Genomic DNA, 22,982 nt, shown 5'->3' on the forward strand with positions numbered 1-22,982 from the left:
GAGCGACTTATAGTGCGGAAAATTCCGTAATTAATGACAGTGTGCCTTTTTCATCACACCTATCAGTAGTTTCAGTTTCAGAAATTAAAGAAATGATCATTTTCTATGTAGAAATATCTTTGTCTTTTCATTTTGGAAGGGATGACTTTAAAATCAAACTTTTATTTTTCTTTTTTGTTTCACCATTCAAAGGTGAATGGGTAAAAATCAATTACATTAGTTATGCAGATTAATAGAAAATTCAACACATTAAGGAAAATTTGGTCCTTTAAAAACTGGATCAGACACAGACAAAAATCCCCCTTCAACTTTTGTCTTAAACCTCCCTCCATTTTTCCCTCTGTCCTCCCTTGTAAATGCCATTTTAATTGAAATCTGTCAGACACTGACCATGTCTCTAACTGGGCTGTTAAAACCACAGTGCTATAGGTGCTAAGCCATGAATTTCAATGAGAGCTTTTCTTCAAGTGTTCAACTGGCTGCATTGAACTCCTTTAAATAAGGACCGTGCCTTTCTAATAACCCTTCCCAATCTCTTTGTCAAATAGAACTCCCCCCAACTCTTACCCCACCACCAAGACACTTACACACACACACACATCCTTGCTTTCTACAAGCTAGAACACCATCAACTTTGATGCCCTATTAAACACTACATGCCTTCTATGTATTTGGAGGGAAACCAGCTGAATTTTAGCTCTGAACAGGCATCCAGTCTTGTTCTTTCAGATCAAAAGCAGCTAAAGAGCAACACTGGGTTATGGTGGAGCCTGGCTATATACATATCAATTTATCTTTCACCTAAATACAATTGGAAAATGAACGCGGCTTGAGCAATAACTTAGACGTGACAAAATGCCCTGTGACTTGAAGCAACATCTGTGGGAATTAAATAGTTTTAATTTACATTCACATTAAATATTACACAAAATGCTAATTTAAATTTGTTATCAAATAAAATTCAAGGGTTTTCTGTTTCCAAGAACTTAAAAAAATGTAGACTTTCTTGGAATGTACCAGTGTCCAGAACCAGGGATTGGCTTTCCTTACAGGAAATTTTGAGCTGTAATATTGTCAATGTAGATTTTGATTTTGAAATTTTTGTCAACTTGTCTTACACTATTTGTGGAAATCTAATATAATTCATCTAGGATTTGTTGAACCTAAAAATGTGACCTAAAAGTCATCATCAACATTCCTAACAAACCAACTTATGACACCTTGCAGATAAATTCTTAGCCCAATAACAGTGGGGTCCATGCACAAGGCATGCCGAAGGGGATGTTAAAGATAATTATTGTTAGCCAAACTGTAACGTTTGTTTGTTTGTATTATGTTTCAGTCATTGTTTCATACAGGAAGTTTTAAACTGTTTTAATTTAATCTAATTTTCTCTGACTCCATCGTTATAATTTCATTTAAAATCAGGAGAATTTTTGGTTTGGTCCCCACTACCAGTCACCTTACTGGTTTTTGTTAGGGTTTTTGGAATTACTTTTTTTTGTAATTCAACCCTGAACAAACAAAATTGAAAATGTATCTCACCTCCCTGTTTAACTATCCATTAACTGCCTTCTTATCTGTTGCTGATTACGTAGGCTATTCTCCTTCCTATTTCAAGCTACATGTGATCACACTTATAAGCTTACTACAGTCAAAAGTTGTCTGTTTTTTAGTACAAAGTAAATAATTGGCCTTGTTACCATTCCAATTACGATGCAAGATCCAAAATATACACATTTTGTGTTGTGCGTCCTCTTAGGAAAAATTTTTGCAGCAAAGTAGCAAACATTAGCATTACGCTGAGCTGATTAGAGCGCCCTCTGGTGGACAAAACATGCTATTTCAAATGCATCATCGTCATCATCACAGCCATTTTTTATTTTAATAAAAAAAATTTATTTTATTTTTGAAGTGTCCCAACGTTTGAACAGATGTCCAGCTTCTAACATTTATGACCTTTCTATGTAAAACACACATTATAAAGATGTTTGATTCACACAGCATGTGGAAAATTAAATAATAACAAAGCAGCATGAGTGCAGGTGTCAAATCAGTTCCAGCTAAACCAGATGTTTTCCTGCAAAGGATGTGAACTGGTTAAACTGGAGGACTCTGTATGCCTAAATGTGGCTACATCAGTCCCTAAGCTGATTCCTCCTGTGTGTACTACCAAGCAGCAGCTTGACGCCGGGTCAGTGCTGTGCTCTCATATTAAACATTTCCATTGACCACAGACAAACTCTGGCCTAAAAATATATCAAAGGCCAGAATAGTGAAAAAGGTGCTTTCCATCCTCTGCTCTCTCATAAATAACTCATATTTACCTCAGAGAGAGAAATAGAGACAAATTGAGCTTGCTTTCAAAATAAAAATCACACTTAAATATGTAAATTAAGTACTTTTTAAAAAAGAATATGTTGTTTGTAATCGAGAATTAGTCACTTTCAGCCTCTATAAGGTAATCATAGCTTAACCATAAATCAGTATGTCAATGCATATTTGCAATCTGCTGTGTTTTAAGAAAATGTCCCACCCTAATCTTACACAAAGCAGGTAGCACCACAGTAACACTGAGTGTCTCAGGTTTATAACAACATCTGGACATATGGCTTTAAATAGCAAAAAAAACTGCAAAGTCAAATAAAAACATCTGGATTTCACCTCCACAGACCAGGACCTTAAAAAGTTAATGCTTTCAGACTTCACTCAGGGCTGTGACACTTGCAAACATGAAAGGGCTCTCATGGCAAACATTTTGCCTTGTCGATGCAGGAAAAACAGAGGAAAACTAGAAGCACTCAGAGAGCGCAGAAGCTGTAATAGCAAAATTATCCCTGGCTCCCCAAAGTAAAAAAATCCTTTAAAAAATACTGGATTCAGGTGGTGATCTGGATCACACCCAACATTTAATCACTTGTTTCATATTCCATTTCTGAGAATTCATGAAAATTTAATCAAAATCCGTCCGTAATTGTTTAAATAATGTTGCTAACAGACAGACAGACCTGACCTCCACCCTGGTGTAGGTAGCTAATTTAGCCAGAAAAATTCAACCTAAATCACTGAAATTGAGATTTTTTTTCCTTTTTTGGTTCTTTATGCCATTACACAGAGGCTAAGAAAATGTATTTTAATTTTAATAGAAATTCATGTAATTATTTTAACATCTTGAGTTTATCATGTCATCTCAAGATGACAAAGCTCATTTTGTGAGAATGGATACGTTCATGTCATCTTAAGATAACTTTTAAGTATTTTATTAGTTTTGCCAAATGAAGTTTATTTTGCACAAATCCAAACTCCTGACATGACCTGATATGAATCTACTGGCCGAAGTCGAGTTGGGATTTCTCCTTTCTATGCCCATAGATGCCACTCAAGAGCAGACATCTACAAAACTCACATGCATGTCTTAGCTGATTGTTATATATTCCTCTTTAATTATCATAGCATAGATGGCATTAAAAAAACTGCATTAAAATGGCATTTAAAAATTACATGGTGCATTATCCTGCTGGCAGGAGCATCAGAAAATGCTACACTGTGGTCATAAAGGGATGGACATGGTCAGCAACAATACTCAGGTAGGCTGTGGTGGTTAAACCATGCTCAACTGGTAATAAGGGGCCCACTCCATTACACCACCACCAGGTGTCGATGCTAGACAGGATGGATCCATGTTTTCTTTTTGTTTACACCTAATTCTGGTCCTACCATCTGAATGTTGCAGCTGAAACCGACTCATCAGATCAGACAACATGTTTAAGTCTACTATTCATGAATTTTGGTGAGTTTGTGTGAATTGTAGCTTTAGTTTCCTGTTCCTAGCTGACAGGAGTGACACTTGGTGTGGTCTTCTGCTGCTGTAGCCCATCTGTTTCATGGTTAAACATGTTGCGCATTCAAAGATGGTATTTTGCATACTTTGGTTGCAAGTCGTCTTTACCATGTCTATGTGACTGCATGTACTGAGTTGCTACCATGTGATTGGCTGATTTGGGTTAACCAGCAATTGAACAGGTGGTCCTCTTTTTCTTCAAGGAGCACATTTTATTACTTTTTCACATCCTGTTTTGGTCCGAACAAAAACAAAACCTTTATTCTATTTTTTGATCTATTTTCTAAGCTGATTTAAAAAGCAGTCAATAATAACAACTTAGATGACTATCCTTCAGTATTGACTGGAGCATTTTATTACTCCAGTATTCTGACTCTGCAAGTGTTACGGGTCTGTATTGATAAATACCGCTCCTGATTAGCATTCTATGTAGGCTTACACCCATGAAATTGTGGTTAAATAAACTGTATGTAGTGAGGTTTTTCTAAATTCAGATTTTTGTATTGCAGAGCTTTAGGGTTCCCACGTGCCCCATCCCGGTCATTTAAAAGTTCCCCTTACCTCCAATTTCCTGCTTTGGTTTGTTTAAAGTGAGAATTCCTTCATCACAAAGAACATATGCATGTGTCATTGTGTGAATGTGTGTGTGTGTGTGTGTGTGTGTGTGTGTGTGTGTGTGTGTGTGTGTGTGTGTGTGTGTGTGTGTGCATACATAAATGTCTATGCATCTGTCTTTAGGTGTGTGCATGTGTGTGTTTGAGTGCAGCAGCCTCAGCCTGCTTCCTCTACTTGCACAGCTCCAAATAAACACCTCCAGCCCAGTCCACCATGTTTGTCTCCATGTTTATTTTTTCTCTTTTTCTCCTCCAGCACTCACACCTCCCCCATCCCCTGTTCCCACAATCCACTTCTCTCTCTGCCTCGCTCTTTTTATTCAGCCCATGGTATGCTGAATATACATAGTATGTGCAAACTACTTCAGTATAATAAATAAATAATAGCAGACTTTTACTTAACTCCACCATTTAAAGTGCATAAATAGTATCCTGCCATGAAATAGATTTTTCATATCGTGGTATTGCTACAAAGCAGAAATGTAACTGTGGTTCTTAACAACTCAAGCTCCTCCAGGCACGAACACAGTGGGTGGAAGCTTCCTAATAAACAAATTAATTGACAGTATTGTACTAAACTGTTTTCATGATATAGTAAATGCTACCATAGTTCCCAAACTGTACAGCACTTCTTCTACCAATTGCATTATCATGTGTTAAACTGAATATACATATAAAAAAAAAATCTATATATGATAAAATACACATGTATTTATATTGCACAGTACCTATAAATGCTAAATATATTAAAGCAAATAATAAAAGTAGCAGGATTATTTATTTTTCAAACATTGTATGTATTATTGTCAGGGGTGTCAAAAGTTTTCAAATTCATCACTCAGGTAGAAGTATAGAAGTACTTCAGCTTAATAGCTGAATTTCTTTTCTTTTTTCCTGCTTGCTGTTTGAACAGTAATTTACAGCTTCATGATACTCTGCTGAACAGTTAAAGACTCCCGTAGTGTGCTTATTTCAGTAAAGATTGTTCAAATATCAGAATCTGAATGAATTAGATAACATTTTTATACACAGTAGAGTAATACTTAGAAAAAGTAAATGATAAACAGCAAAAGCAAAACAATCAAGTTATCGTATTACTCTGAAACGCGGCGGTAAGAGTTCTTTGTTGTTACACTTCCTCAAGTTTCGCGTAAGGTACCTGCATGTTGGTGTATTGGTTTATTTGTTGTTGTTCATGTAATTAATCATTATAAAGTGAAATTGCACTCATTTCTAATCCTAATCCATATTACAACCTGTCATATAAAGAAAATCTAAGCCGAAACATAGAGGCGGTGTGTGTATCCCCACGATACACTAACTTGGAGAACTACCTTTAGGAGAAATAATATTTGAAGTAATATTTTTTATCAGATGTTATCAGCCTCTCACATCAATGCAGAGTAATTTTGCTTTAATTTACTCTTAATATCTCACTTCAGAAATTTAAACAGGTTGAGGTCAGAACTTAGCACCTTGATTAATTTTATTTTCAGACATTTTCTTTTGTGTTTGCTGTGTTTGGGACCATTGACCAGTTTCATTATTCAATTTTCCAAGTTTTAGCTATCAGACAAAAAGAATTAGCCTTGAAAATACCAGTCGAGGTGCCAGTCATCAAATCATTACTCCTCCACCACCTTGCTTCACAGTTGCTATGAGGTGTTTATGCTGATATGCTGTGTCCAGTTTTCGCCAAACATGCTGTGCAAACATCTCCACTTTGTTTTTGTCTGTCCAAAGGGCACTGCTGCAGAAGTGTTCTGGTTTTTTAAAATGCTAATTTTGCTACAGTCTTTTCAGAGAAAAGAGACTTCCTCCTGACAACTCTTCTAAACAAGCCATTTTTTTTTTTGTACTAAATTTTACAATTTAACATGCTCAGCTCGGGATATTTTTCATTTCTCTGAGCATTGCATGGACTCACCTTGAGGCCAATTTACTGGGAACCTTCCACTTGTCAATGATCACTGCTGATGTATTTCCTCCTTGGCATTGTGTTAACACACACCTGAATGCTCAAGACCAGCAGTCTCACAATTCTTTTTTTTTTTCTTTGATAGAGTTGCTCACACTATGATCAGTTAATCAAATGCATCTAATTAGCACCTGGCTGCTACTTACCTTCTTAATAAATAAGGAAGACACATAACTGCTTTATTGAGGGAAAGGTTTTCTTATATAAATAATGATGTGGTGTAAAATGTCATGTGATGTCATTCATATGATGTTATATTCTCATAGTTTTAAGACCTGGGTCAGTGTTGCACTACTAGGACTTATTTTTATGACTGTGTGCTTAACAGTCAGCAAATCATGTTTCATACTGGAAAGAAACAAACATCAATGAGTAATAATATAAATTAATCTAGCAACAACAATCAGCCCTCTAGCCTTTTATGTTTCTGGTCTGCAATTTTCCAATAGTGAGATTTATTTATTAAGAAAACACTCCTGCAACCAAGCATGCTCCAGGATCAACAGGCATGGCGTCCATTTGAGATGGTGTTTAAAATTTCCTACCTACTGCCAACTCCCACTTTTCCAGAGATTTTGATGTTGAGCTTAAAGTAGAATTTACAAGCATATTGTTTTCACTCTGTTTTGGCAGAGGATACATTATCCAAGGGCACAATTAATAAATCAAACAAAGCTCCAGTCAACTCAGCGACATCAGAGTGGAATATTACACCATAATCAATCTCTGTACCGCTGCAGCAAATTAGACACATCATGTGAAATGGTGCACGGTCAAGAGAAACTGAAGGTTCATCTGATAAAACCTTTGGTGTTTAACTTAAAGGGCATTTGAACAGCTGATGGCAAAATTCAATATAAAAATATTCCAACTTCCCTTCACATTTTCATAGAAAAAAGGTACATAACATGGTACCTTGCACACAAACACACACCAGAGAGTGTGTATGATGTTTTTTTTCCTACTGAAGCATCATTTAAGGAATTAGCTAAAGCCCAGAACAGCCCACTGTAGCTATAATGAAACTTTTAAATCATGATTTTATTCACAGCAGACATTGTCTAGCAGCATATAAACATGCACGCGTCAAACGTGTCCGCATTTCAAAACCAAACACTTACAGCAGATTGGCTGCCAACTAATGAATGCGCATGATGAGAAGTGCAGCCATGGGTAGGGTCAAATACTCAAATTATACCTGTGGTTTAAGTGCAGTAAGAAACACTGTTTTATTTTAACTCCTTTTGGCCTTTCTCAGGCTGCTCACTTCCATTTCTCCCACTCCAACTCAGCTCATCCTTAATGTCAATACTTTGATCCAAAGATCTGGTCTGCTTTTGTCTGAGCCAAACAACCTGTTCTTTAAATTTCATCCCCCTCAGACCATTTTTCTGCAACCGTTCATCACATCTCCACCTCTTCATAATGTCTGAAGAGTTGAATCCAAAGTCTCAGCCCCCTGCTAACTCTGCAGATTGACCATCTACTATTAGACATTCCTGCACACACTCTACACAACATTCTGTCAGGTTCAGTCAGAGGCTTCTTCAGCTTACCTCCTACCTCCTGACTGTTTTAAAATGACTTCTTTCATTTACACAAACTGGAAAATACAATTACCTTTTACAGATAATTATTGAATGACCACCTTTGATTTCAGTTTGTGAACTTTGAGCATCTTGGCAAAGAGTTTTTAATTTATTTGTTTATTTTATGTTAAAGGTAAACAGCTGGAAGACATTTTCAAAAGCAGTTTGTGCATTTGTTGGGGTTGCTCATCCCAAACAAGCTTCATGGAGATAAGGTCAAGTGACTGAGTTGGCCATGGCATGGCCTAAATCATGCCATCTTCACACTACCATCTGTTGTTTCTCCTTGTATTATAAGCTGAACAGCTGATGCAGACACAGCAGTTTAACATGTGCCATTAAGTTAATTTGACAGCTGAGGAACAGCTGAGCTTCTGTTAACCTGATTAATCACATAAATAACCTCCTCCTCTTTAGAGGAAGCCCTCCTGGGCCTCCAACCTCTGGGTATGGCATAATGGTTCCCAGTGAAAAAATGCCATATAAGCTACACTTACTGATTTTGCTTTTGAGGCAGTTGCTCTGTAGACACACTTTATTCTTGTTGTCTCAAAGCTAAAAACACCTCATCTCATACGAAAGTTCCTCTTTCTGGCATCTAGCATTGGAGTCATCACTTTTTAATTATTTGATGTTCTAAAAGAAAAAGACACACTATTGCAATATGGCAGGACAAGAAATTTGTTTGTCATTTTATGAACGGAAAATAATTACTACACTCCAACAGATGCATCACAGAGAACATATTCAGTAGGTGTTTGAAGAGTCAGGTATGGTGTCACTGAACATCATTGTTTTATTATGTATTATTAAGAATTGCCTGTTTTATCATTGAGAGACTTCAGAGACAAAAACTGTGCTGTGAGCCTCAGAGAAATTTGGGGGGTCAGAAAATGGCATCCCAAATTTCTATGAAAAGAAACTTAAAAGAAATAAAGCATCACAAGCAACACTTAATCAGTTACATGCAGTATTAATAAGTGTTGATAAAATATTTGAAGGGCTTTGAATGTGGAAAGAAGTGGAAATAAACAGGTTCTGAGAAATGGAGAAACTGTGTAATGACAGGGAAGAGGAAAACAAAATGTGCAAGAAGATTCCTGTGGGACACCGGGATGCTGCTGCTATTCCTGTCCAGGAGAAGGACAGAAGACAAGTGTCTTTTTGTGGATCTTGGACAAGGTAGAGGGCTGTTTGGTTGTAATTAAATACTCAGGACGGGCAGCCAAAGTGGGGCCACAGATTTACACCGCAAGCATCTTCCATACTTGTTTACTGTGAACATCTCTGTAAAAGTGGTACAAATCACATATTTTAACAAAAAATTTTCCTATTAGAAATATAAATCAAGCATAAATGGACAAGGGGGGTGGACAAATGATAAGAAACTACCAAGATTAGATTTTCAAAACTTACAGCCTTAGAATATTAATTTATAAAGGCTTGAGAATTCAAATGAATCTGCTGCACTGTTTATATACAATGTGAAAAAATAAAAAAGTAAAAAGAACTGTTACTGACAGCATTTCCCCTTTTATGAGTCTGAAATCGTTTGGAAGAAGAGGAAAGGAGACGGGGGAAAGAAAGGTAAGTACATACTTGTTTACAGGATTTCCAGTAAGCAAACACACATCTATTTCTGCACCTATTTCATTCCTCTCTCTGACGTCTCCACAAAGAATCCTCTAACATCCTGAAACTGGTTCCTGACATGCCTTCGCGATGACCACACCGACACTGCGAGCCCTCAGTAATGAGCGCCAGGATAACGGAGAGGTCACGCTCTGTCATCGCCTCCTCCTTTATTTGACCCCTCTCTTCTCGCCCTCAGCCTCTACCACTCAACACATTCCTCTTTTTGTGCCCATGAGTAGATGACAGATGACGGCCCTCTCATCTGTCTTTGAACTTGTGTGACACACTGTCCCCATTCACAGCTGCGTGCATGTCACTATTGTGTTTGGAGAATTTGTGTGTGAGTGGAAGGACGGGAGAAAGCAACCCCTGCTCACGTCAGGATCACCGCTGCCACTGACTGAACCCATGAACTAAATGTGACTGACATAATAGGTCTGAGATGCCAGGGTAGCAGGGTCAGAGGATTTTAAGAAACCCAGCCAACATGAAATGGATTCCAAACATGCATGTCATAATGGTCATCACGCCCAATGTTTGTCACTGTCAGGCTGGATGAAGGGGAGGATAAATGACCGAGCTGCAGGCCTAATGTCACTGCACTCAAATCTCCCTGTGATCACACAGGAACCCTATTGAGATGTTACACTTAATCCTTTGACACTCAGTAAAGACAAGACCAGGTATGACTGAAAAGGGAAAATCCCATTTAAAATGAGACCAAAGTGCAAGAGAAATTGCAGAGTCAAAAAAGGCTCCAATACATCAGAAAATGTGAAAATCAGGGCTGATGCATCACTTCTTGTAGCATAAGCATCAAACAGAAAAGGATAAACTCATCATTTGTAGCTCCGAAAGATAAAAAAGGTTTGAGACAAAGGAAATATAGCAAAAAATGTTCCTTACAGTCAAAGTTAAAAACAGCATTAACTAACTCTACAACATTGTCAAGATCAACATTGATCCATATAAAAAATAATAGATTTTGCCATATCACCAAGACATTGTCACATCTACCCTGTATTTAACCTAAAGATTCAGAGATTCCAGACACATCTTTATATGCTAGACTGAAAATCAGTTTCACACTTTGACCCTTGTGGATCAGTTAAATTTACTACCCTTTCAAGTCATTAGAGGACAAAAATGCCTCACCCAAAAACTGCTATAAAAACACTATAGATTTATATTTTTCCCACTCAAATCGCTCAATGAACTTCAGTCCTAATTAGACCTCTTAAATGTGTCATTATTCAAATGATTCTGACCATTTAAATGCCAATTTAATTACACAGTGTCACATTTTTATGTTAAGACATCAAAAATAATTTTAAAAAAAGTGTTATTTTTCTATCAAATACATGGTTGGGAGCTGGGAGATTGTTTTCTTAATCAGTTTTAAATGTGAGCTAATGATCACTCCAACACTTCTGTCACCTGTATACTGACTGAGACGGGACAGGGACAGAGAGGACAGGGACATCTGCTGAGGAGGTAAGTCTGGTCCTAAAAATGTGGGTTTCAGTTATTCAGGTAAATAAAACAACAAAATTATGTTAACCTGCCCATTAGAGAGGACGTGGAGGTGGAACAGAGGACCAAAGAGATAAAAGAAGCTACTCTTTCCACTAGTGGGTTAGATTTAGGTAACAAAGCTACAAGACCAGACAGAGGATGCTGAACATATGCCCACAAAATAGACTTCTCCCCATTGTCCAAAAAATGTTTGGTAACTGGTACGTCTATATTAACCCTAAGAGTAAATATGAGTGATCCCAAATAGGATAAAGCAGAAAATAGATTGATAAACAGAGTTACCTAATAAGAAGTGGAATTAGGTGGTATGTGGCTTTTCTATTCAAACATTTAGCATTAATATCATTGTATCCAGCAGAACTCAGCAGGATCATGAGGTCATGGTAACTTCCTCCATGTCCCACACAGGTTTGTGTCCTAAATAACATTATAGTAACTGGAGATTATTACAATAACTGCTCTTCAATGTTGCTTTTAACACATCGCTGGCTGAAACGAGCCAGCTTATATAATACATTTGTTTTGATAAAGAGTGAAGTTGATTGAACAATTTTAGTAAAAAAGTGAAAATAGTTTGTCCTCTAATCACCCAAAAGGGTATTAAATTTGTCCCAAGTGTACTGTTGACCTTTAAGAGAAATTGAAATTGTAATTTCAAAGTTTGCTTTCTTACAAAAAAAAAAAAAAAAAAAACATCCTTTATGGGGTAACATAACCTAAATGGCAGATTTAAAAAAGTCCCTAATGACCTACAAGGGTTGACTTAACTGTGTGAATGAACCCATTGAAAAAAAAGAGGTGAGACGAAGGAAAGGAGGGAATTACAGTAATGTCTCCATCACTGTTTCAGTCTTACCATCGGAGCGGTGGATGCAGGTATGCTGGTTGTCACTGAGGAAGAAGCCTTCTGTGCACTGACACTCGTAGCTTCCCATAGTGTTCACACACACTTGTTGGCAACCACCGTTGTTGTCCAGACACTCGTCCACATCTATTTGGATGGACAGACATATTGACAGATAGATAAAAGAGAGTAAGGGAGATAAAGTTAGCCACAGTCGAAAAGTGGAATAACAGCCCATTAGGGTTTCATAAATAAGCACATGTCAGCGAGAATTTATGTGCCCGGCAATATCTGACGAAAGGGATAACACCAGAGTCAGGAATGTTATGGCCACACACACACACACACACACACACACACACACACACACACACACACACACACACACACACACACACACACACACACACACACACACACGCACACATACACACATACAGATATGATGTCCTCACTGGCTAACACGCTCATTCTGCTACCATAGATGAGTGAATCAAAAGCTTGGCACAAAGTAGTAACAGAGGTCTGTCAGTGTAACATCACACAGTGTGTGTGTGTGTGAGTGTGAAAGTGTTATGTGCAAATACTGGTGCATAAGTGTGTTTATAGGACCCTACTGTGCCGCTGAAAGGCCAGTAAATTTCCAATAGGGCATTTTGATGGGACTGAAGCGAAGTGGAAACATGTTACACCCTCGACTGACTTTAATAGGGATCAAACAGAACCACCCCTGTGTGTGTGTGTGTGTGTGTAAAGCTAGCGCCTGACCGGAGTGACTTTGCATTGTGTTTAGCCTGAAGTAAAGAGGCTGACCTGGGAGTTTGCACAAGGCAGGTTACACAAGCAAAGATGTGCTGTGAAGACAAACAAGGATGTGTGGATGGAACAAAAATACAAACATATTCAACTTGATTCACACCATGTTGGGCATCATGTCAATTCCAAAAAAGTTGGGACACTGAGCAAAATGTTGAAAAAAAAAAAAAAAACTCACCAACTCACATTTTATTCCTAATGAAACATAAGCAACATATCAGATTATGAAACTGAGACATTGACCAGTCATGAAAAATATTAACTCATTTTGAATTTGATGGCAGTAACACATCAAAGGCTGGAACAGGGAAAACAAAAGGCTGGAAAACTATTTGGCACAAATTAAAAACAACTAGAGGAGCATTTGACAATTAATTAGGTTACCTAGTAACAAGTATAACTGAGGATAAAAGGTAACATTAATTTATTTAGTGCTTTTTGCTGATAAATACAAATCCATAAAAGAAGAGCATTACAATGATAAGAAATTAATATAAATAAAATGAGAATGAACTACAGTAACACTAGTTTAACCATAAGCTCACACACTCAGGCGAGTGCATGGGACAGACAGCAGATTCTGGTTATTAGATCTCAGTGTGCATGAGGTGATGTGGGCGTGGATGAGATCTGTGAGATGTGTGGGTACTTGTTCATGTAGAGCTCTGTATGTGATGGTGAGTATATTGAAATGAATCCTGTGGGTGACTGGAAGCCAGTGTATGTAGTGGAGCAGGGGGATGCTTGTTTGACCTGGTGAGTAGCCAAGCAGCGCCATTCTGAATGGATTGCAAGTGATGGTTTTATTGAGTGATGAAAACAATTTGCAGTAATCAAAGGATGAAATGAAAGAAGGAACAAGCATCTCCATATCTGCATGGGTGACCATGGCCCTCGGTTTACTAAAGTTATGAAGGTGGGAGAAAAAACCAGACAGTGATTTTATACATAGGTTGGATGACAATAAGTTATTAAATAACACCTCTAAGTTTCCTAAACTAGAGCAAACTGTGGAAACAAGTCCCCAAGATTCAGCATTATTTCAAGAACCATTTTCATCTGCAGCTACGATTATAAATCCAGTCTTATGAGGATTCAGCTAAAGGACGTTATCAGCCATCCAGCCTTTTATTTCTTCAACACAATCAAGGAGTCTACTGAGTTTGATGTCTGAGCTGTGTGCCATCAGAATAAAATTAATACATGATATAAAAAGTGTGTATAACATGGCTCAAAGGCCACATACTACCAGTAGTACTGGTCCCAGCAGTGACCCCTCTGGAACATCCCAACATAAAATTGTGAAGCCTTTTGAATCTACAGGATATACTATCATCAAGAGGTTCAGAGAATTTGGCAAGACTAAAGGTCAAAACTGGATACTTATAATCTTCAGGCCCTCAAGCAGCACTGCGTTAAAAGCAGACATGATTCTCTGCTGGAAATCACCACATGGGCTCTGGAACATGTCCAGAAACCACTGTCTACGAACACAGTTTACAGCGCAATCCACAAATGCAGGTTAAAGCTCGGTCATGCAAAGAGGAAGTCATAAGTGAACATGATCTAGAAATGGTGTGAGGCAAAGTGGAAATCAAAATTTGAAATTCAATTTGGAAACCATGGATGCCATGTCTTGTGGACTAAAAAGGAGAGGGAGCATCCAGCTCATTATTAGTGGGCAATTTAAAAGCCTGTCTCTCTGATGTTATGGGGTTGCGTTAGTGCTTATGGCATGGGCAGCTTCCACATCTGTGAAGGCCCCATCAATGCTGGAAAGTACGTAGAGGTTTTAGAGCAACATTTGCTCCCATCCAAACAACCTATCTTTCAAGGTAGACCATGAGGATTAAAGCCAGACAGTGCTACACCATGTACTGAATACATCACAACAGCATGGCTTCACCGGAAACGAGTCTGGGTGCTGAACTGGCCTGCCTGCTGTCCAGATCACCAACAGACAACATTTGGCACCTCATGAAATAGAAAGGCTGGCAACAACGGCCCAGGACTGTTGAGCATCTACAATCCTGTATCAGACAAGAACAGAACAACATTCTTCTCCTAACATTTCCAAAGCTGGCCTTCCTAGACAATTTAAGACAGTTCTTTCAAGAAAAGGACATGGTCCACAATTTTCAGGAGCAATATCTAGAAAGGCTCCCACACAAAAGATCCTGCTGGGTGACATGGTCATATTTATGAAAATATTAAGTTTTTGTGTGGATATGGCACAACTTAAATACAAAAAGGGCTTATGACTGTCCGGACTGAAAATAAACCTGCAGGTTCAGTTAGGTTTTCTGACTTATTTCTACCAATATTTCTACTTAACTACAGGCCATAAGGCTCTTCTGTAAGTTTCATTCAAAGGCCCTTAATAGTGTTTGGTTGAACTTATATAAAATTCCATTTTAATTCAGTGACACAACTTCAGAAACTGGCATGATGGCTAAATGTTTGGGGACAGGCAAGACAGATAGTTGCAAGAAATATGAAAGGTCAGGTTCAAGGGAAAAACAAACAGTTGCACATTAAGATGATGATGTGATGTGCAAATATTTTTGCATATTGCATATATTTTTGCAACTATATGTTCACCTCCTCCTTACCTTCATGTCTCAATTTTGAATTCAAATCATGCTGCATTCACTGTACCTCAGAATTGGGATGTTCAAATATTTTTGCTCATGTTTTCTGCTTTGCTCTGAGAAACAAATTCTCATAAACAGCCAATAATACACTTAAATTTATGAGATTAAGATACTTTAACAATAGCTTCTTAAATGTTTTACATACAGACTGGGGAACCTCATAAATAATTGGCTTTTTTTCCAATTAGAAAGATGAAAATCAGCAACTAATAACTTTAAACACAAGAGAATGGACCAGGAGTAAAACCCAGGGTTTACTGACGTAGGACGTAGGGTTTATGTGACGTAGGAATTACTACACAGTTAATGAATGGAGCCCCATGTGACTTCATCTTTATTCTCTGCAGTGCAGTGTTTTAACAGTCTTGGCCAGTTAACACATGACTCGCAACGAGAGGCTAATAAAGTGATCATTACAAGCTGTCTGCGACCAAACTGTGGACAGGGGGAATTTAAGTATTTGAGAATAAAACTGCCAATCATTTATTATTTTATCATTATGGTGAGTGGAAGTGTAAACTTGGTTTGTTATTTGTGATAGTGTTAGCTTTCAGGCTGGGGACTTAAAGACCTCAAGGAAGAGTGTCAACTTATAAGAGAAGTGCACAATGTATCCCCCTTAAGGTGCAACACCATCAAAAGCCTTTAGAACGACTTGGAATTGAGTGATGTCTAAAAACTGGTTCCATTGCTTCTCCTAACAAGTGCATCGTAGCTTGCACTGAAAATTAGACATTACTCTTCTGCACACTGCAGTCAATGATCGAAGGATTCCTTTAACTCCGCAGCTTAAGATAGCAGCATGAGAATGGAAAACTTGAATTTCAACAAAAGAAAACAAGGACAGTGACTGTTAAGCCTCGTTAATATAAGTTTTAATTGTGCTGCTCAATGAAAGTAATCAGGAAGGGTATCAATATGAGGTCCACCTTGCTGGTACCGGGATGGAGCCTCCTTCACCATTAGAACAGACAGAAACAGAATCCTTCATGGCATAGATTCAACAAGGTGTTGGAAACATATCAACATGATAGTATCACAAGGTTGCTGCAGATTTGTCAACTGCTCCCGTTCCACCACATCCCAAAGGTTCACTTTCTGATTGAAATCTGGTAAATGTGGAGGCCACTGGAGTATAGTGAATTCAATGTCATGCTCAAGAAAACCAGCTGGAGATTATCTAAACCTAAACTTCCTGCTGGAAGTAGAAATCAAAAGATGATGCACTGTGGTTATGATGGGATGGATGTGGTCAACAATTTGGGAGACTGAGGACAGTTGTAACAATTTTGACATTTCTGCTAATAAATGGCATGGAAACTGCCTGCAGCAGCACAAACAGAAAATGTATGCCTTGATCTCAAACACAAGGAATGAAATGTTACAATTGACCCCATAGTCAGGGTCAGCTGTAACATGGCTTGGGGTGAAATGTAACATTATGAAATGAGGCCCAAACTTTTAAACAAAAATGCTGTGATTCTACAGCATAGAAGTTAAAGACGCACTACGTAAATTTACAACCAATTTCTAGAGCGGTGGTTGCCCAACAGCATTCCCTGACTATCCTGGTGCAAATGCGCCCTAAAACAAAATGTTGTCATTGAAATCAAATTTTCTAAACCATTACAACCTACCCCATAAAGGCGTGTTACAACTGTCCCCACGTGCATTGTCCATGAGCTAGCTTGCCATACAGCTAACAACTAAAACATTACCACAAATAACCTGCTTGAAAAACAGCTAAACATGATCAACATGATATATGTTGGACGTTATGTAGTTACAAAAATAATTTAGGCAAAAAATAAAAAAATACTCTCTTAACCTCAAAATGATATTTTTCCTCATAAATTTTGCTGTGTTTGCCTCAAGGCAATACTTTTTCACATGCAGACTAAAGACTAAATTGTACATCTCACACAGGAGGGTTATAAGAGTATAAGATGCAAAAAAAAGTGAGGAAATCAACATTTTCCATGATATATTTTGTTGTTTCTTCCTGTGATAGGGTTTCCTTGCTAAGCCACAGCAGAGGAATTAGAATAGAAACAGGTAATTTTGTAAGCAAAAAAATCTTTTCAGATGTTTATCTTGAGCAGACCGAGTTAAACATAGAAAGTGGTAGTCTTTCAAAGTCATTTCTCTAATTTCCCTGGGCAGGCTTGAGCTGACATAGAGGGATGGTAAAAAAGGGAGGCAATGCTGTTTTATAAATCTTTGGAAAATAACCTTTCTTCGGTCAAATGTACCTTTAGTCATAAAGAACACAACCTAAAACAAAATGCCAGGGTTGTGTATTTCTACATTTTAATACTGACTTCAGATGCATTCACACGCTTAAGCACAGAAAAATATATATTCTTCCTTGATTTGCTTTGTCTTTAAAACTTCCTTTTTTTAAAATCACAAAAGTAAAAAGAAAAAAACTAAGCACAAAAGAGTTAAATCTTTTAGTTATAATGCATAGATTATGTTTACATCGATGCTCCAATGACAGAATTTTTTATTAAGTTTGCTTGTATCTGCATGTTTTGCCCTTTTTTCTAAAACACATTAAAAGAGTTTCATTAATGTAGTTTTAGTGTTTGTCTTTTTTAGTTTGTTTTTTTTACAGAAAACATCAATATCCCCTCCCCGATCCTGTGCTTGTCCTTTTCTACACCTCCAGTCTATAACACGCCAGACTGTGCATGCTGTGGTCGAAGACTTCCCGCTGCGCAGCCACCTCCTCAATCCCCACATGACATGAAAAAGACATGTCAAAAGGACAGGAAAATAAACTCACAAAAGCACACCAGACATTCAAAGAGGGCACTGAACCGTCGACACATTGAGCCCAGCTGTGTCCACGCCAAAACCAAATAAATAAAGTCAAAATCAAAAGGAAAAAAGGAACCAAAGAGGACCGCTCTCTAATCAGAGCACAATTAAGCAATCTTAAATCAATTACTGCCCTAAGTTGTTGACACAGTGCATCTGCAAGATGATGGAGTGACTTCCTGCACGCACACGCAAACTGTTGTCTACAATTTTCCAAAGTGTGGTATGTCATCCGAGGCTAATTCAAAGCACTACAAGGTTCTGAGGTTTCCCAATATCATGCTTTGGGTCTATTAAAAGCCACAAAGACTTTAAAGTTTCTAGCAAGCATGCCAAGAGTGTGTGAGAAATAAAACGAGTGTGAAATTTCACAGAAAAACAAACAAGCTGTGCAAAAATGCTGTTTTCAAATAAAGCTGTTGTACTTTGATGATGGCCTAACAGTTGTATTTATACTGTGCCTTTCAACCTTTAGCATTTCCAGCTCACTCCTGTAAAACTACGTGAACTGGTTTAGATAGATGAGCTGCAATGCATGACTGTATTTTCCCAGCTATATTTAATTAGTCAGGAAACGGGACTATTAACCTTTTTTTTTTACCAGTCATGAACGGCATGTGAATTAAATTTACATGGTCTCAAGGACTCAAGCACAAGCACTGATGTTATAATGGTTCATAACAGACCAAAGACCTTTCAAACTGTGGCTGCACAGCGACAGATAGTTTTCATTGTATGCATTCAGGTATAAATGAGTTGAGAAAAAAAAGAGAGTATGCAGTGCTGCTTTGCAAAGTGTGCCCCCATCCATAAAGTAAATCTCTTGCTGAATAAGAGACATGAGCATTTAACATCATAACAAACTCTGTGGTCTTTGTTGATAGGTTGTATGAAGCAGAGGCTGGAGCTCAGCTTGAACTGCAGAAATGACAGTTTTTTGAAGTTCTGCTTATGTAATTGCCGTGTAACAAGAGTCTGCCACTTATCTCCACAGTTATGTAATGACAGTAAATATAAAGTGTAAGAGTTGTTGGTGATGATACGCTTTCCTTGAGTCAACACACAATAACACAATCTGCTTGTCTTCCCTTCGCCCACTGCTCGTGCATGTTTAGGATGTGGGATTAAAACGAAGACAAGATTTGATGCAATCTAATAGATTCCTTTGCTAAGCAATTTTTAATTTTTAAATTTTTTTATGAATTGGCTTATATGGACACACCTAATATAAATTGGACTGTAAATGGACAGCATTACATTGGATTAAATTTGGTTGTTTCTGTAAAACTGACTTGTTTTACTGACTTTGTCATAAATTGGCAGTATAACTAATAAAGCTGAATTAAATTTAACTGAATCTTCTCAAAGCAAATTAAATATTGATGAATTCCACCATACACACAATTAGATGGTAGTATAGTAAACATGTTTTTGTATTTTTATTAATAATATCACACAGTTGCACGCACACACATGTATACACACAGGACACAATGTCATGGGGATCTATCCATCCTGGGAGTGAGTCCACCCATATCCACAGAGGCCGCCACCATAGCAACTACCCCGATCAGGGCAGACCAGGGCCCACACCACTGCCATAAGGCTGCAGTGCAGGGTCCCCAGCCACCCAGACAAGGGCAATTACCGTGGCAACACCCATTAAAGACTTTAAGTCAAACATACTGACTTGTGACGTAAAACACTTAGCTTGGAGATCTGAGCTCCAGAGGAAGACTGTACCTTAGTCTGGTTCCCATCTAGCTCTCAGTCAAGGGAGAGGAAGAATCAACTGACACTGATCGAGTACCTCAAGGGTCTGACAGGAATATAAAGAGTTAAAAGTTCGGTTGTAGTGAGGTAATGGGATGTGAACATTTGTCTTTGTCCATGAAACCTTGTAAAAACCAAGGTTCAAAGCAAAACAGGAGTTAGCCCTGCCCCATCTCGGAGATTACAAGCTACAGTGCAAAAAATTTAAAATCATGAGATGTAAAAGAAATACATCAAATGGCCTTAAAAAAAAGTTTCTGAAAATCAAAATAATTGTATACAGAGTTAGAAAGCAGTATGTTAGAAAGCAGAAGAAGATTGAGAGATGGCAAAGACACATCGCTGACCATGGGCTCTTTTCATTGGCCTTTGACGGGAGAGTTTATCTTTGGAAGTGTGGCCATGGCTTGAAACATCATTTAGAAAATGGATAAATACAAGATGGAGCAGGAAAGACCAGAGAAGAGAAGGGCATATTTTAAAAGGTAATTAACAGTAAAAAGGAAAAATACAAATGGAAAAAACGTAGGAAAGAATGGAAATTAATGTAGAAGGAGGAAAACAAAGAGGTGTAATCAAATAAAAAAAGTAGAAGGAAACAAAGTAAGAAAACAAGGATAGCACAAAAAAAGCAGAAACTTATTGCTAGATAAAGGAAAGAGGAACAATAGAAGAGTAAATAGGACAAAGTTCAGAGGGTTAAGACAAAAAAAGAAAAGTTAAAGGAGTAAAGACAAAGACAAGAAGATGAAAAAGACCAAAATAATTAAAAATGGAAAATAATGGACTGATTGAAACAAGTAAGAGAAATAGTACAAACAAGTAAAACAAAATTAAGCAAACTGATAAATTCTAATAGTATACATAATTAAATAGAAGAAGAAATAGCACATATCCGTGTTGGCTCTGTGATCATAGAGATTGTACATCTAATTTTACACTTTACTGCCTCGTTTGAACTCAGTAACCCGGATCTAATTAGCAGCAGTTCATTACGGCTGCATCCAGTCGACATCAAATAAAGCAAGTCTCGAGGTTAAAGACAGACACATGCTGGTTTCCCCTTGCCAAGCCATAAATCCCAGTTATTGTTAGAATTAGCGGCACAAACACATGTGGCGAATCCAACTAACCTTACACCCCTTTTCTTTACTTAACCACAACACAGAGAACACCACAACAACACAACAGGCAAGCTAACTGCACAGCACACTGCTCCAATGTGGAAAACTAGATTGTTGTCAGGGAAAATTTTCCCTGGGATAACAGAGTTTTACACGCCAGCTTCAATGAGTGAGCTAGATATTGAAGGAATCACTGCAATATGTTTAATGACCACCAGAGGCTGACTTTAAGGACCAAAAAAACCATTTTAAAGTAAATACTCACAACTTAATTATGTGCATTTTCCTTTAACATAGCTATATTAATTTAATCGTGTTTATACTTCAGATTAAGTACGAACATCCCTTAAGGCCTGGACTATTTTTTCTTTACCTTGAACTGAAAAACGTCCTCAAATTCAGCCATTAATAGCTTCACAGTCGCAATAACAAAATGAACAGCGTCAGGATCTGATGATGAAAAACTTGGGAGACTTCTTAAAAAATGGTGATTGGCCAAATTTTTGTCCCTAGGAAAAACGTAGTCAAGAAAGGACACTTCTAGAGTTATTTACAACTTCATAACTATGAGTCAGTGACAGTGATGCCACTAAAACTGCTCCTTTCAAGTTTGTAGCAACAGAAGTGAAGCACAACTTATTTTACATTTATCTTGTGCTGTTTTCACACATAAGAAAATAATGTATGATAAAGGTGGGATATATTGCAGGTGCATGAAAATGGCAGTGTAGAACAAATAGGGGGGAGTGCATGATGCAGGAATTAGTAGAAGATTTTTAATGACACCTGTAAATGTTTAGCTACAGATTAATTTCACTTTTAAACTGTTTTAAATGATTAATTGGAATTTATGTGCATTGTTGTTCAATCATTTTTTTTCTGTGTGTTTTCTGGCACTTGACAAGGCCAACGTTGTCAATAAGGATTTGTTCTTAATGTTTTGCCTGGTAAAATAAAGGTTAAATAAAACAAATTAAGTAAAAAAAATCAGTTTTCTTCACTGAAAGCTAACAAAGCAAACACACACACACACACACACGGATGTTTGGTCATATTTGCCCTCATACATTGTCTCAGCAGAGATTTTTTATATCAGGGTCAGGCTGGAAAATCTCAGTAAGAAGTTCTGAGCAAATATTGCAGACATTTGTGTTCCCATAAGCCACTGCTCCAGAACAACTCTAGAACATTTCAGCACAAGGCAGCCTCCTTCAGAGAGTGCCTCATGCTTGGACATTTTCCAAATATTTTACTTTTAAGACTATCCAACATCAAAAAAAAGAAATAAAAAATACCATAAATGCAATACGCAGTACCACTATAGCAAAATTTTGCTTACACTGCAACAAACAGCAGGCTACAGACCATTGAGGAACATGTGAGCTGTGCATGTTCTACAACAGGTGCAAAAGGAGATGCAGCTTTAGGGTTAGGGTTAGCTTTATATGTTCCAAATCATATGTTTATTGCAATATCTAACAAAGATATTACATGACAAATTGACTTTCAGTAGGAATAAATATGAAAATTCTAGATGCATCACATAGCTGCACTGCATGGCATATTTATAAGAATGTCTCAACCCTTTGTGCTTCTGTACCAATAAACACCTACATATGAAGTAAAACCCAGCCAGTAAGTGAAGCAGAGGGCCACATAGCTAGATTATGGGAATATGGGGATTTAAAATTATATCCATTTTTCATGTAGAGTGATTGTGGAAATGGATATGCAGAATTAAAAAACAAAGTCCAG

The 22,982-nt window shown here is 37.6% G+C and overlaps 1 protein-coding gene across 3 annotated transcripts in view; it reads right to left on the bottom strand.

Annotated features, from left to right (window-relative positions):
* scube1 (signal peptide, CUB domain, EGF-like 1) overlaps positions 1–22,982 on the bottom strand; it is a 109,116-nt gene that overhangs the window by 68,702 nt on the left and 17,432 nt on the right. For all 3 annotated transcript variants that reach the window (XM_041977654.1, XM_041977652.1, XM_041977651.1), the window contains exon 4: positions 12,050–12,184. In XM_041977654.1, the coding sequence (XP_041833588.1) occupies positions 12,050–12,184 (135 nt within the window). The remainder of the gene's footprint in view (positions 1–12,049; positions 12,185–22,982) is intronic.

This window comes from Melanotaenia boesemani, chromosome 23, assembly GCF_017639745.1.
Source record: "Melanotaenia boesemani isolate fMelBoe1 chromosome 23, fMelBoe1.pri, whole genome shotgun sequence".
NCBI classification, from domain to species: Eukaryota; Metazoa; Chordata; class Actinopteri; order Atheriniformes; family Melanotaeniidae; genus Melanotaenia; species Melanotaenia boesemani.